This window comes from Aspergillus sydowii (assembly GCF_001890705.1).
Source record: "Aspergillus sydowii CBS 593.65 unplaced genomic scaffold ASPSYscaffold_2, whole genome shotgun sequence".
Classification (NCBI taxonomy): Eukaryota; Fungi; Ascomycota; class Eurotiomycetes; order Eurotiales; family Aspergillaceae; genus Aspergillus; species Aspergillus sydowii.
In genome coordinates this window covers 3,203,519-3,217,714 of record NW_024467860.1, presented here as the reverse complement: position 1 = coordinate 3,217,714, position 14,196 = coordinate 3,203,519, and the positions used below count along the sequence as shown (strand labels likewise).

The following is a 14,196-nucleotide window of genomic DNA, read 5'->3' as shown; positions in this document are numbered from 1 at the left end:
AGCCTGGAGATAGTCGACACCGACAGTCCTTCTCCAGCCGAGCTCACACGACACTGAATTTTCACCTCCACCACAATCAAGCATCAATAGCAGTAATTGGCAGAGACAGGGCAATCATCTTGGCGCCCAGATTGTGGTCGCGATACAGAGTTGGAGGGGTGGGCCAGACGGGCAGGAGGATCGAGGCCAGTCCTCGCACTGTTGCATCCGGATCCCTGTCGGCGGATTTGGGCATAAACATGGGTAGACCGACAGATCGAAAAACATGTGGTTCAAATCATCAATGGTTCATGGTTCAATGGCTCAATGATGGCTCACTGATGGCTCAATGAGATGAAGCGTCGCGATGCATGAGACCAACCCCGCGGCGAGGCATCACCCCAATGCATACCTCCAGCAGTCCAGCCTGACAGGCTGCTCCACAAGATCAAACCAAGAAAAGGCCAAGATTAAAACCAAGAAAAGACCACGAGAAGAGGCCGCGCACGTGCGTGTCTACTCGAACTGGGTTGGCCTTGTCTCGCTTGGCAGTTGCTCCATCCTGCTTGGCGATCCAGACTCCGGCCCTGTCTCAATATCAAGAGTTGCAACCAGGAACAAGCCAAGGACAACAGGTATCTACTACTACAATAATCACTTTCCACAGAACCCCCCGTCAACAACCACAGACGCCCCGGTAGTAAAGCTATTTCCAGGCGCTGCAAGAAACAGTGCCGCCGCGTTCAACTCCGTCGCATCCCCCCACCGTCCCATGGGGATCCGAGACATCAGATACGACGAGACGGCCTTGTCAGCAACATATTCTTCCGTCAATGGCGTTCTCATCCATCTAGCAGTTTGTCAGTTATAACGGACCGCCAAGTAACATTGGACTTGTTTCTCACCCCGGACATATCGCATTAACCTGGATCCCCCTACTGGACCACTCGTTGCTAAAGGCTTTGGTCATTTGAACCACCGCCCCTTTTGTTGCCGAGTAGATGCTCGTGTTCTTGTTCGCCTGGAACGCAGTCACCGAGGCAATGTTGATGATCTTCCCCGGCCGGTCCAGCGAGAGCAGCCGTCTGCCAAACTCCTGGCATGCAATGTAGAACGACTTGACGTTGATATCGAGCAGCTGCAATCTCATTAGTATCCTACGGAGATGTCCCAGGAGCAACTGCAAAATAGTACGTACCAAGTCAAGCTCAGCATCAGTCGCATCCTCACACTTATTCCGCCGCGCAATACCAGCACTATTCACCAGAATGTCCGGGACGATCCCAGCATCCCAGATCTGCCCAAAGCAGGCACGCAGCTGCTCTGCGCTCCCGAGATCACAGTAGAATGCCTGCAGAGTGCTCCCGGCATCACTGATGGATTTTACAAGATTAGCAGAGTTGGGGTCATCGGGGAGTTCGATGGACACGATAGATGCCCCAGCTTTTGCGAGAGCGAGTGCCATTGACGAGCCCAGGCCTCCGGTGGCTCCGGTCATTATGGCTGTCTTTCCCTTGAGGGAGAACACGTCTTCGAGATAGTTGGCGGCCATACTGTTGATTTTGACTGTAGAGGCTGTCCAGTTTTCAAGAGGATGAGAAGACTGGAATAAATGTGCCTGGTCTCGTCTGGTCGAATCCAACCCCGCATCGGCAATCCGGAGTCTGTACAGCTGTCCTGCACAGGTAAATCCCGAGGAGTCTGCTGGCAGCTGAAGCGGGGAAATTATGAAATTATTGGGAATTATAAGGGAGAGAGAATAAGACTGCGCTGTATCCAAGTGTTCCGAAGCCGAAATTGTTGTCTTCTTGCGACATGGATATTCACCTGTATATGTGTTGGAAGTGTCAATCAACTAAGATTCCATGAGATTAGAATCTCACTTCATGTCCTTTAAAACGTAGTTAAACGGCAATAAATAATGTTCTGTTCCAATGGAACGATATCGCAGGTCAAATCTCTTGAGACTGTAGTATGACCAGTTCACCACACTACCCTTGCCTGTATCTATAATGACAAATACTGTATAACCAAGCGTCATATTCAGACTTAACCATACCAGATCGGCTGTAATCGGCAAGTTCTTACTGCAAGAGTCAAGTCTTCAACTGTAACCGCAACTATCTCCGACCTTCCCCTCTCCATCGCAACTTCTCCTTCTCCAATCCCTCAACACGCCCAACTCTCCCATCCATCCACGACATGTCCGGCAAACTAACCAACAAAGTCGCCATTGTCACCGGCGGCGCAACCGGCTTCGGCGCAGGCATCGTCGCCAAATTCACTCAAAAAGGCGCTCTCGTGGTCCTCGTCGACCTCCACCAAGAGAACGGCGAGAAAGTCGCCGCGGCCCAACGACCAGGCTCAACCATTTTCATACAGGGCGATGTCTCCTCAGAGCAAGACTGGGAGCGTGTGCGAAGCACCGCATTGGACCATTTTCACCGGATCGATATCGTTGTCAATAATGCAGGGGTTGTTAACAAGGCTATTGTACGCCCGCTTCCTTTGTTACCTTTTGTCATCATGTCCATGTAACTTGAAGTCAATCAGGTTCAAGTACTAATTGGAGTCCAACTATATAGTCCTCCCTCGAACTCGCCGAAGAAGAATTCGACCGCCTCTGCAAAATCAACATCAAGAGCCTCTACTTCAGCGCAAGGGTCCTCGGCCCAGCCATGCAGCGCCAGGGCAGCGGCGGCTCGTTCGTCAATATCTCGAGCATGAGTGCGCTGCGTCCGAGACCGAATCTCGTGTGGTATGCCGCTAGTAAGGGTGCTGTTAGTGCGGTATGTCTATCTATCCTTGATTTCTCATATTTACCTGTATATTTTCCATACTAGTCTTGTATATCAAGTAGCTAAATGGTTGAAACACGTCATTTCATGATGGAACAGGCAACAAAAGGTCTAGCAGCTGAACTCGCAAAGGACAAGATCCGATTTAATGCTGTTTGTCCTGTGGCTGGGGAAGCTGCAATGTAAGTCAAGTCTCTCCTTTTCCTTAAAATCATTTACATTTATATACATATACATATATATATACCCGACATGTCATTTTCTGAACAATAATGCAACAGGGTGCCCCTCGTCCTCGGGAAACCAGATACCCCAGAGAACCGCGCGCAGATATTATCTGGTATTCCGCTTGGACGGTTTGCGACGCCCGAGGACGTCGCGCATGCGGTGTGCTTCCTGGCGAGTGATGAGGCCGCTTTTATTACTGGGGTTGAACTGCCTGTTGATGGGGGGAGGGGCTTGAATTAGATTTAGTGGGGACTACTTCAGTGGGGGAAGTATGTAGGTAGGTACGTAGTGGTGTCTCTGGCTCGAGAACAAGTAGGCCGAATTGTATATTGTTATTGTTCTGTTGGATGGAGTCATTCAATCGGTCTCCAGATATCAGTCACCAGCAAGTCTGAAAACAACAGTCTAAGAACTTGCAGAATACAGAAGCGACATCATCAAATCTAACGTCAGATTACCCGCTATATACTTGTTCTGAACGTCCCTTAGACCCAATCCAATTATCAGACAAAGAGTGAGGCTCCAACGCCAAGAATGCACATCTGTCTTGGTATCCCTACAGTCGCCAAAAAGATAAGTCTTGGAAGCGAATTGTAGTAAACTCCGAGCCCAAAAAATACCAATAATGTCCGAGGGTATCCAGGTTCACCGTTGTTGTGCGCTAAGGCCGGCAAAAGCGTCTGGACTATGCCGGCCGGTCTGGAAGCCGTTTATATCTACACTCTGCTGGCTCATGTGGGCTCGCATGAACCCCGCATTGCTGCCTGGGTTGGCTGAATTCATGGCCATCCCGTATGCAGGCTGTTGTGTTTGCATCTGCGCTGGTTGCTGCGTGCCAGGGGCTTGAAACCCCATGAATGGATTCCGTGACCCAGCCTGAGGATCCATGACCGCTTGCGGTTGGGTGTTGGTGGGATTCGGTGGTTGAAATTGAGCAGCTTGCTGGTTCTGGGTCTGTCCAAACGGTGTAGGCCCTCCAAATGCTGAAGTAGGCTGTGTGGGTGGCTGTTCTGGGATGGCAGGGGGTGGTGCGGAAAAATTGTACAGAGCAAGTATGCTGTTCTTATCAACCCGTCCCGTAGGTTGCGATGCGAGCGGTTGGGCGGATTGCGGCTGGCCAAACGGGGAATGAGGCGGATAGTTACTCAGCGGGGTGTTGGGAGCAGTCGAAGATTGGAAGGGGTTGAACGGGCTCTGCCCAGGCTGTCCCGTCTGTACTCCGAATTGCGACTGCTGAAGCCCCTGTGGCTGCTGCTGCTTCTGCTGTTGTTGTGGTTGAAAGGGGGAAGATTGTCCGAATGTTGACGACGGCATCTGCGGCATAGTATTTGCATGCCGGAGCGGTTGAGGGAAACCAGCTCCAGGAGCCGTCGTAGCCGTCTGCGTCTGGCTCTGGAATGGCGTTTGCTGTGGTTGCGTGGATCCTTGACTGAAGAATGGGTTTGTTTGGGCAGAGTAAGGATTCTGTGGAGGCGTGGGGTTGAGACTGGCTTGCAGCTGAGCTCCAGACTGGAAGAACGGGTTGTTCCCGCTGTCATGTGCAGAGACAGGATACCCAGCTTGTGGAGCGAATGGCTGCGCCGCAGACTGAGCGTATCCAGGCTGGGCTAATGTAGCCTGTGTGTTTGGATATCCGCCGGTGGAATGCGGGAACAGAGGTTGTGCCACCTGAAGGTTCTGAAACGATTGCTCAAGCGATTGCGTAGGAGCTGCTTGTGGTTGCGGCTGGGCCTGCGGAGTAGGCATGTCGAAAGGATTGTAACTTTGTCCATTCGGCAGCGCCGGCTGGGCTGGCGGTTTGGCATCCAATTGATCGAATGGGTTAACTGACGCCCCAGCCGAGGGTGTCGTCGCAGCCGGTGTCCTAGCCTGCTGTGTCTGCTTGCCTTCTCCCACCCTCACCAATGTCTCAACGGTCTTGTCAAAGTTCCCATCCAGCCCTTTGAGAGCTGTTGTGTTCCTGCGCTCGTTGGTGAAACCCATCTCCTTCAGCCTTGCGAGCTTGAGCTCAAATGACCCTCGGCGAGCCTCAGTGGCGGGCGACTCTGGGGCACGGTTGCTGGCAGTCTGCTGACCGAGATTCGTAGCTGATGAAGCAGATCGAAGACCAAACCCGAATGGCCTAGAAGGCTTCGGGGGCAATGGCGGAGGTGAGCCCTCTGGTGACTCGGGCCTTGTATAGCTAGGATCCTGGCGGCTTGGTGGCTTCGGTTTCCCATCCTCCAATGTCCTTGTTTGGTACTTCTGCCGGATAAACCGCTCCATACATGCGTCGGCTTCGTCGATGTCGGTTGGGACGGGCGGCTGGATGTTCCGAGGGTTGTAAATCTTGTTCACGATGGTATTTCCGTAGGATTTCATATTCTATAGCGGTTCCTCTCGTCAGCCATCTATGGTCGGCCGGTATCGTTTGTCCGGATAACAACTCACATCGACTTGCTCCGCGGACCAAGTATCCATACTCAAGGATTTGACCTTGGATATATGCGTTCCCATCTTCCTGTGCAGTGCTGCACATCGCATGCACAGGAAAACTCCTATCTGCAGTCGCGCGCATTAGTTGCCTTGTTTCCGAGAAATTGAGGTCGGAGTCGCTCGGTATACGTACATTCCAGCTCGTCCATCCTGTTAATACAAGATAGATGGTTAGCATGAAAAACCAAGGTTATCTGCGACAAAGCCGATCATACCTGGGTTCATCGCTGAGCAGTCGGCACATCGGTCATTGCCAGGGACCGACCGGATGAGATCTTGCAGGGCACGCTCATTGCGCTGCTGCTGGCGTTTACTGATACCGGCGACCATGTTTGGGTGGTTGTGGCCAGCGTCGCTTTCAGGTAAGAATAAGGAGAGGCAGGGCCTGGGTGGCTCGTGAGCAGGCCTAGGCTATCCAGATAGCGGGGCGGGACGGGGAATAGAATGGGATTAATAAACAAATAAGCAGCACATATTTACAAGGAGTGTGCAATCATAAGTCTATGTAACAAAGAAGGCAAGCGACGGGAGAAAGAGAAGGAGGCGAGAGAAAGTGGTGGGCAGTAAAAGGAGAGAGAGCGGCCTGAGGTGACGAAGCTGCGGAGGTGGGGAAGTGGCCGCAACGCTGACAGCGCCTGGCGGACTTCCAGCACTTCATGGACTTACATGGCGACTTTATTCCTGCTTTTTACTGACATGTCCTACGCTACGGAGTATTATCGGGTCTCTCATATTTCTGTCAATCCATAGGATTTATATGCACAGGCCAGCCGTTGCAAGTGTCGTTGACCACTGTGGGTGGTTTTGGCGGCCCAGGGCGCAGTCGCCGCAGACAGTCTAGCCCCAACCAGCAGGGCTCTGGGTCCGGAAGCTACTCCGTAGGAAAGCAATTGATGGCAGCCGGCAGACATTGAAAACGGTTTTGACCGTTGTCCGGCTGGGTCAGATCGCTACGGATAATTCGGACTCGGCACCCGGTTGCACTTGCGGCCAGGAACCGGATGTTGACTACAGTCGCCGAGCCGATTCAAAAGATCTCTAGGGCATCATGGATCTTCTACCGTATACTTCACATAGCAGCTACACGAAAGGTCGAATGGTATGTATGAGCAGCAGGTGACTCCAACCACCATTGCGCCTGAAGCTTCGAAGAAACCCGGCACGATAGCGAAGCCATAAGATACTCCTTATCACGTTAATCTTGTTCGCCAATATGACCTACCATCCTATGGACATAACCTTGGAAGATTACAGGAATTGGAGGTTGATTATGCGTACTGAGGTATGAAAAGTGTGAAGAAGAAAAGAAAAAGCCGCGTGCAAATTTTGGCGGAGTAATTATACGCGTAGTGTGTCACGTGTTCGGTGACTGAGGCTGACTATGTCGGTATCGAGAGCGACCTAAGCTGTTCTGCAGTTTGGCCATAACTGATGCAAATGTATTAGCATGCCACTATCCTAAACAAGCTCTAATCAAAGCTTAATGCTTGTGTAAGAAGCTGGGATCGATTGTTATGCTGCTGCGCCTATACTCTACTAACCCGGGTGAAGTATATATTCAAGCGCAGTGCTTAATTCGGTTACAAACTTGCAACGCCAGCTTCAAGAAAAGAATAGACTTTGTCCAATATCATCCACATAAGACGTAGCAAAGCTGTTCCAGAGCAACTTCAAATGGTTAAAGCATATTGGACGCTCGAATCTCAAGTACTTACTACCTGTCGATGAAGATCACATGACCCGTAAGCGAGTTAAGGTCACGTGAACCAGCGCTAGCTGCCGGCGGAATTTTCTTCTGCGCGGTTCCCTCCTCGCATTCAACTTCTCCCACAGTCCAGTTTGTGACAACAATCGACACTCGCCTCGACGCGGGTTGAACTCTAGATGATTGAGATTCAACGCCAGCATCAGCGACTGCGACAGACTGGAACCGGTATTGACATGAGAATGTAGCTCGTTTGCGTCTCGAACCACACAGTGAGCGTCTAGCCTGACAGTGGCATAGAGGCATACTTTTTTTTTAGTTCGTTCAGTGGAAGATCAAAACCAAACAGTTTTTAGCAGGACTGCGTCTACTCCACCCTGGTGTTTGTTATTGTTGAACAGCAGGACTATTTCTACGACGAACATTTCAATTAGCATGTTTTGTAAAGCTTAGTGAAACAGATATTCTCATGTCGTCTACGCGTAGTCCTCACATGTACTCAGTTCGCTAGATACGTTTCTTCGTCCATGACAGTTCTGGAAGTCGAGACTTGTGAGCTTAGTCTATCTGTTGCCACTTCGACCTGAATTGCGAAGTTATGCTGTGCTTGTGCTGGCAGCTGAGTCAACGATGCGGAAAAGAGTCGGCATTTCCCGCGGTCGAGGCTGCCTTGCTGACCAAACAGCGCGTGGCTGTTGGTAATTCGTGAGCAACTAGCCAGACCAAGAGCCCCATATTTCCAGCAATTATGGAGCATGGGCTTGTCAACGCCTCGGCTGCTGATGTATAACGACCAGCAACAGAACACTCCCATTAATCATCGGACTCTCTGCAAACAGTGGCCTTCCTATCGCACCAGAGGGAGCTCTAGCGACCCATGGGTCGGCGGCCTGATGATATTGCCACGCATTATTCACTCTGCAACGGGACTGCCCACCCCTGCGCATTGGCCGGAGAATGACACAGAAATGCGGAGAGAGAGCGTGTCCTGTTGGAGCCCTTGGCCCTTCTTCACGCTCTGCTGACTCAATTGGAAAGATCTGGCTCCAGAGCTCACAAATGTGGCCCCAATGATTGGTCCTGCGCGCCTGTTCGACAGGCTTCGGCGTCTGGGGAACTCTGGAACAGTGTTTCCTAGTCGTCTTTTGTATCCCTGCCCCCTCATCCTGCTCATTCCGATCCTCTCCTTTCGCTTATAATCGTCATCTCCTTCTTTCCGTCTCCAACTTCTCCAACGTCTTCTGGTTTCACTTCTTCTCTCCCATCCGCTCCTTTATCCATCACATCATCACCATGGCTTCTGCTGCTAGGTCCGCATCTCGCGCTTTCTTGCGCTCCTCATTCAGACCTGCTGTCCGCAGCACTCGCTCTGCTCTCCCTCAGAGCTTCCGCGCTGCTTCTCGCCGCGGTTATGCTTCCGAGGCGGAACCCCCCAAGTCCTCCAGCAACACCCTCCTGTGGGCTGGTATCGCTGCTGCAGGTGGTGCTGGTGCATACTTCTACCTGAAGGGCGCCGACACTGGCATTAGCTCCCAGAACTTCACCCCTACCCAGGCCGACTACCAGAAGGTGTACGATGCCATTGCTGAACGTATGGCCAACGAGACCGACTACGATGACGGCAGCTACGGACCGGTAAGTCACCATGCAATCCCTATCTACCAGAATAACCGAATCTAACGTCGGCCTCGCTGTAACAGGTACTTGTCCGTCTGGCCTGGCACGCAAGCGGCACCTACGATAAGGAAACCGGCACCGGAGGCAGCAACGGCGCCACCATGCGCTTTGCCCCCGAGTCCGACCACGGTGCCAACGCCGGTCTCAAGCACGCCCGCGACTTCCTCGAGCCCATCAAGGCTCAGTTCCCTTGGATCACTTACTCCGACCTTTGGACTCTAGCCGGCTCCTGTGCCGTCCAGGAACTCGGTGGTCCCACCATCCCTTGGAGACCTGGCCGCCAGGACAAGGATGTCGCGGGCTGCACACCCGACGGCCGGCTCCCCGATGCCGCCAAGGACCACGTCCACATCCGTGACATCTTCGGCCGCATGGGATTCGACGACCGCGAGATGGTTGCGTTGTTGGGCGCCCACGCTCTGGGCCGTGCTCACACGGACCGCTCCGGCTTTGATGGACCATGGAACTTCAGCCCTACCGTCTTCACCAACGAGTTCTTCCGCCTGCTTGTTGATGAGAAGTGGGAGAACCGTAAGTGGAACGGGCCTAGCCAGTTCACTGACAAGACCACCAAGACTCTCATGATGCTTCCTACCGATATGGCCATTGTCAAGGACAAGGGATTCAAGAAGCACGTCGATCGATATGCCAAGGACAGCGATGTCTTCTTCAAGGAGTTCGCCGATGTCTACGTCAAGCTTCTTGAGCTCGGTGTTCCTTTCACCAGCAAGCCTGAAGACCGATTTGTCTTCAAGCCCTCTGAGTAAAGGACGAATACAGGCTTTTGCTTAGCTATCTGATTTCGATTTCGGTTTTGTTTGAGTTTTGTCCCTGTTCAGCCGTCACGGAGTACTTCTGACATCTGCATACTCCTATTTCTCTTTTTTTTTGTGTCAAATTTCCGATATCCGACTCTTATTGTCACCATTGCGTGAATGTTTCAGGCCGTTAAAGCTGATTCGTTTGGCCTTTCCACTAGACTGTACTACTATTATGGGATAGATTTCCTCGCTGGTGGTGCAAGACAATATATCTAGAATTTTCTCATCCTTTCTTCCTGAATGTAGAAATTGCGCGTTGTATGAGAGAATACAATACCTGATTCCAAATCTAATTAGTCCCTTTGTTAGTTATCGCAGTAAACTGAGGTCTGAATGATTGGGAAGACATTGTAGGCTGACTGATCGCGTGCGGCAGAAGTTCATCCCATCTGAAGAACTCCGCACCCGCAAATATTTCTTACTCGAGAACACGCAACCTCCAGCTCACACCGGGCTCCGTGGTGTTTTTTCACCGTTCTAAAAATACGAAACTTACACCAGAAACTCACCATATACCTCGAGAAAGAGACTGATCCTACGGCGTCCAAGTCTCAAGAGCCCACGACGGAGAGAGGGAGACGCCAACAAAATATGACTCGACAAACTTCTACAGCCCCAGACTTCTACGAGATCCTAAACCTCCCCTTCCCAGGCCCCTCGACAGCCCCATTCTCGAAACAGCAGCTTAAAATCGCCTACCACAAAGCACTCTTGAAATATCACCCGGATAAAGCGCCGAGCGCCAGCGCAATCGCAAAGGAACAAGCCACCACCACCACCCCTCTCCCCTCCTCCGCCGATTACGAACCCTCGCGGACTGGGTACAAACCAATCACCGTTGACGAGATCACAAGCGCATACAAGACGCTCTCGGATGCTACGCTACGCGCCGAGTATGACCGTGTTCTCCGGTTAGATCGGAGTCGGCTGGCGGGGCGGGAGAAGAACGGCGGGGCGATTTTCCATACGGGGTTGGAGGTTGTTGATCTTGAGGATCTTACGTGCGATGAGGATTCTGATCCCGAGGGGGGCGATGTCTGGTATCGGGGTTGTAGGTGTGGTGACGAACGCGGGTTTTTGGTGTCGGAAAGGGATCTGGAGAGGGAGGCGGAGCATGGGGAGATTGTTGTCGGGTGTCGCGGGTGTAGTCTATGGATGAAGGTGTTGTTTGCGGTGCAGGATGATGGAAAAAATGATAATGGGGATGGGCAGAAGACGTGATGGGGAGGGAAGCTTGGATGCCTTTGTTGCTGTTGCTTCTTCTCATCCGTCGAGTCCCACACTTCCGAGTCGCTTGGGGTCAAAATTACGGTCGAGGTGCAATCACTGGTCTGACCTGTGATTGTCGCATCTCAATTGGACTGTGACTGTCACGTCTAGCTCTGGGGACAGATCGACTGGGGGTCCGGTAGTGACGATTGTGTCCGCAGAAGGGCAACGTATTCGACTCGACATTTCTAACCCGGCTTTCCATAGGATAATGATCTGGAAAACATAGCGGCCCAGATCTAACAGAGTGATGAGAGCTGGAACTCTTCCATATATACCTATGCAGGAGATATTGATCCGGTGAGCTACAAAAGACCCACCTTCTATGCCAGCATCGCGGAGTAATTACGAGCTTCACATGATGGATGATTTATGACTAGACAATATGAACATATCTTATCGATTTGTTCTTCCCAAATTATTCACTAAACCAGACGTACAGTAGTGATGTTAAGACGGGAGGTGCGGTGGTGACATCTTTTTCACCGCGGAGCGGAGGGGCTGATGACATATTGCGAGAATTGAAGTCCGACGCAGTCAACACTAACATCACCATCTTCCTTTCCATCCTTCTTCCTCCCCATCCAACACCTTGATTCAACCGCCACAATGGGGTCTCCCGTTCATATCACCTCTAAGGAGCAATTCACCAATCTTCTGAGCTCTTCCACCTTCGTCGTCGCAGACTGTGAGATCCCTCTCTCTTTGTTGATCCCCCGCCTTACTCCCTCCTCACGCCTCTCTGGCCAGCTATCTCATCTGTCTGAGTACAATAACTGACATATTCCATCTTGATGCCATCTAGTCCATGCCGAGTGGTGCGGACCATGCCACGCAATCGCTCCTGTCTATGACCAGCTCGCCTCGCAGCTTTCGCGTCCCAACCGAGTCACCTTCACCAAGATCGATGTTGACCGACAACAGGACCTCGCCAAGGCATATGGCGTTACAGCGTACGTCGCTTCGGAACGGTTTTAGAAATACTTTGAATACTGGTGCTAACTTTCTTATCTCAGCATGCCCACATTTATGGTTTTCGAACGAGGCCGTGCCACCAACACGATCCGCGGCGCAGACCCTACAAAACTAAACCAAGTCATCCGCAAACTCGCCACTGAGGCCGGGAAGAGTGAGGGCTCTGGAGACGCCGCGGGCGAAGCCTCAAGCGGCGCATGGGTCGGAGCCGCAACCCCCAAGGGATACGCAGACATCACGGACGAATACGATGTAAAGGGCCTCGAATTGCTGAACCTGGACAGCGAGTTCGGTATTCCCAGGACTATCCTCGAGCCGTCGAAGCCATCTGCGCTTGGAAATGGAAAGGGCAAAGATGGAGCGGACTGGGTCGAGAGTGATACCGACGAGCAGCTGATGCTCTACATCCCCTTCCGGTCTACGCTCAAGGTGCACTCGCTGCACATCACCTCCATTCCTCCGAAGGAGGCAGAGGATGATGAGGAGCTTCCAATGCGGCCCAGGACGATTCATCTGTACACGAACCGCTCGCATGTGCTTGGGTTCGACGAGGCGGATGACATTCCTCCTGTGCAGACGGTGACGATTGAGGCCGGGGACTGGGATCCCAAGACAGGAACGGCCAAGATTGATTTGCGTTTCGTCAAGTTCCAGACTGTCTTTTCGCTGAATCTGTTCATTGCGGAGGGCGATGGCGACGGTGAAAAGACACGAGTGGACAGGATCCGCATCTTTGGCGAGGCTGGCGAGAAGCGAGACATGGGCAAGCTGGAGAAAATTGGTGACGAGCAGGGAGAATAGACTTGCAGTTTGCAGAACAGTAGCTGCGATGGCGTTTATGACATCCAATTAGACTACGATTCAATGACATCGATGACCAAGACGTAAAAATTCTGATATTGGCTGTCAAACAGCTGGGGCTACTGAGCTAGTCTACACTCATCCACATGAAGACGAGAAAATCGCATGTAAATACGAAAGTATGTCCGATCCCAAACCAAATGGTCTCATCCTCGAGATAATCAGAAAGACCAATAAAGTAAGAACCGGCGTGCAATTCCAATCTTCTGTGACGCAACGGACACCTGAATATACATCATGGTAAAATAAAGATGTTCAGGCAACACGGGTGAATAGTTGCGTCGCCGCACGAAGAAAGAAAAGAAGAAAAAGAAACAAAAACCTGTCTCTGCACGGCGGCTTTTTATTCTGTGTGTTCGGCGCGGAATAACCCATCCCGTGTCTTCTCTCGCGCTCTTTTTCTTTCTCGCTGACCGGAGTCACGTGTTGATAACAATTACATAATCAGAGAAATCTCTTCGGTTCAGATCGCGAGATGTTTTTCTCTTCTTTCCATAATACAATCTTTAAGGCTTATGATGAGATTTTTGGATGTATAACATATGATAGGAAGAGACTGACTCCCATTGGGAGCTTGATCTGAATTACCATCCACTGAGGCCTTGATTTGTGCTTTGTTTTGTCCGACCTCCCTGCTCTCGCCATCTGTCAGCCGACTCAACCCAACCTTGGAGGTCAAGATTGGGGCCGGTTTTTTCTTTTCTTTTCCTTTCTTTTCTTTTTCTATTTCCCGAAGTCTCGCGCTGCTTACCGTTTCTGTTTTTTCTTTGTTCGTCACCACTTCGAATTCTGGACGGACTTTCTCCGTACTTTGATACGATATGGTGCCGATCTTCCCTCAGGATCAATGATTTGAGATACCTGAGGCTGGCGATAAGTGATCTTCTCATAGTGATAAGCCCATGGCAGTAATCAGATAGTACACTAGGCCCGGTACCCATAGTTTGCGTTTGCTCTGGCGGAGGGTTCGATCCATCACCCCGCTCTTGATTGACCATTATCCTCGAGATGGGTTTCGTAACTGCGCTGCCCCTGCTGCGGACGTCTACCTGGTCGACGTACTTCGCGTCTCTCGCTCTTCATCTTCTCGTCCTCCCCGCCAGCCCAAATTTGCAGTTCTTGGCCAACTAGTACGAGGACGCGGGCTCTGGTAGTTTATATTCATGCCGCTGCGTTTGCCTCGTCAGATGTCTGCCATTATCATTACGTATAAGGCCTGCCAGCCTCTTTCTCTGGCCATCCTAAAGCGGATGGTAGAGAGTGTTAGACAGGTTCGTGTTGCCAGATCTCGGTAGCTATGCTTATGCTGTCTGGATTTATCCGGCACTGTGATACCGGGCAGCAGGCTTGCACGCTGTTCCCTCAGTCCCGTACGCCATCATGGAGGAGTAGACTCAGAATCCGGCTA

General features: G+C 51.5%; 5 protein-coding genes across 5 annotated transcripts; 3 read left to right on the top strand and 2 right to left on the bottom strand.

Annotated features, from left to right (window-relative positions):
- Positions 1–223: 223 nt before the first annotated feature.
- Positions 224–1,694, bottom strand: ASPSYDRAFT_676867 (SDR family NAD(P)-dependent oxidoreductase). Its single transcript, XM_040850411.1, has 3 exons — positions 1,178–1,694; positions 885–1,117; positions 224–829 (listed from the first exon to the last, which is right to left on the bottom strand). Exons 1-3 carry the CDS (start codon positions 1,529–1,531, stop codon positions 634–636), a joined length of 783 nt encoding a protein of 260 aa, XP_040706730.1. The 5' UTR covers positions 1,532–1,694; the 3' UTR covers positions 224–633.
- A 487-nt stretch (positions 1,695–2,181) lies between these two features.
- On the top strand, positions 2,182–3,245 carry ASPSYDRAFT_129715 (uncharacterized protein; the record flags this gene model as incomplete). Its single annotated transcript, XM_040840538.1, has 4 exons — positions 2,182–2,472; positions 2,565–2,768; positions 2,877–2,959; positions 3,059–3,245. The coding sequence occupies 4 exons, from the start codon at positions 2,182–2,184 to the stop codon at positions 3,243–3,245; spliced, it is 765 nt and encodes a 254-aa protein (XP_040706729.1).
- A 405-nt stretch (positions 3,246–3,650) lies between these two features.
- ASPSYDRAFT_86572 (putative GTPase activating protein for Arf) lies at positions 3,651–5,810 on the bottom strand (the record flags this gene model as incomplete). The annotated part of the gene is made up of 4 exons (XM_040851685.1): positions 3,651–5,369; positions 5,436–5,546; positions 5,614–5,630; positions 5,696–5,810. 4 exons carry the CDS (start codon positions 5,808–5,810, stop codon positions 3,651–3,653), a joined length of 1,962 nt encoding a protein of 653 aa, XP_040706728.1.
- A 2,668-nt stretch (positions 5,811–8,478) lies between these two features.
- ASPSYDRAFT_144707 (uncharacterized protein) lies at positions 8,479–10,904 on the top strand (the record flags this gene model as incomplete). Its single annotated transcript, XM_040841459.1, has 3 exons — positions 8,479–8,820; positions 8,886–9,625; positions 10,262–10,904. 3 exons carry the CDS (start codon positions 8,479–8,481, stop codon positions 10,902–10,904), a joined length of 1,725 nt encoding a protein of 574 aa, XP_040706727.1.
- A 433-nt stretch (positions 10,905–11,337) lies between these two features.
- ASPSYDRAFT_41634 (thioredoxin-like protein 1) lies at positions 11,338–13,057 on the top strand. The gene is made up of 3 exons (XM_040846314.1): positions 11,338–11,640; positions 11,758–11,905; positions 11,969–13,057. Exons 1-3 carry the CDS (start codon positions 11,562–11,564, stop codon positions 12,726–12,728), a joined length of 987 nt encoding a protein of 328 aa, XP_040706726.1. The 5' UTR covers positions 11,338–11,561; the 3' UTR covers positions 12,729–13,057.
- Positions 13,058–14,196: the final 1,139 nt, after the last annotated feature.

What these genes read in the sequence shown, in the direction of transcription:
- ASPSYDRAFT_676867 (XM_040850411.1), bottom strand. Translation starts at nt 1,531, where the DNA reads ATGGCCGCCAACTATCTCGAAGACGTGTTCTCCCTCAAGGGAAAGACA. An exon ending in CTGATGCTGAGCTTGACTTG is followed by an intron (nt 1,118 to 1,177) that starts GTACGTACTATT and finishes ATGAGATTGCAG; the next exon opens with CTGCTCGATATCAACGTCAA. An exon ending in GTTAATGCGATATGTCCGGG is followed by an intron (nt 830 to 884) that starts GTGAGAAACAAG and finishes ACAAACTGCTAG; the next exon opens with ATGGATGAGAACGCCATTGA.
- ASPSYDRAFT_41634 (XM_040846314.1), top strand. Translation starts at nt 11,562, where the DNA reads ATGGGGTCTCCCGTTCATATCACCTCTAAGGAGCAATTCACCAATCTT. An exon ending in CACCTTCGTCGTCGCAGACT is followed by an intron (nt 11,641 to 11,757) that starts GTGAGATCCCTC and finishes GATGCCATCTAG; the next exon opens with TCCATGCCGAGTGGTGCGGA. An exon ending in AAGGCATATGGCGTTACAGC is followed by an intron (nt 11,906 to 11,968) that starts GTACGTCGCTTC and finishes TTCTTATCTCAG; the next exon opens with CATGCCCACATTTATGGTTT.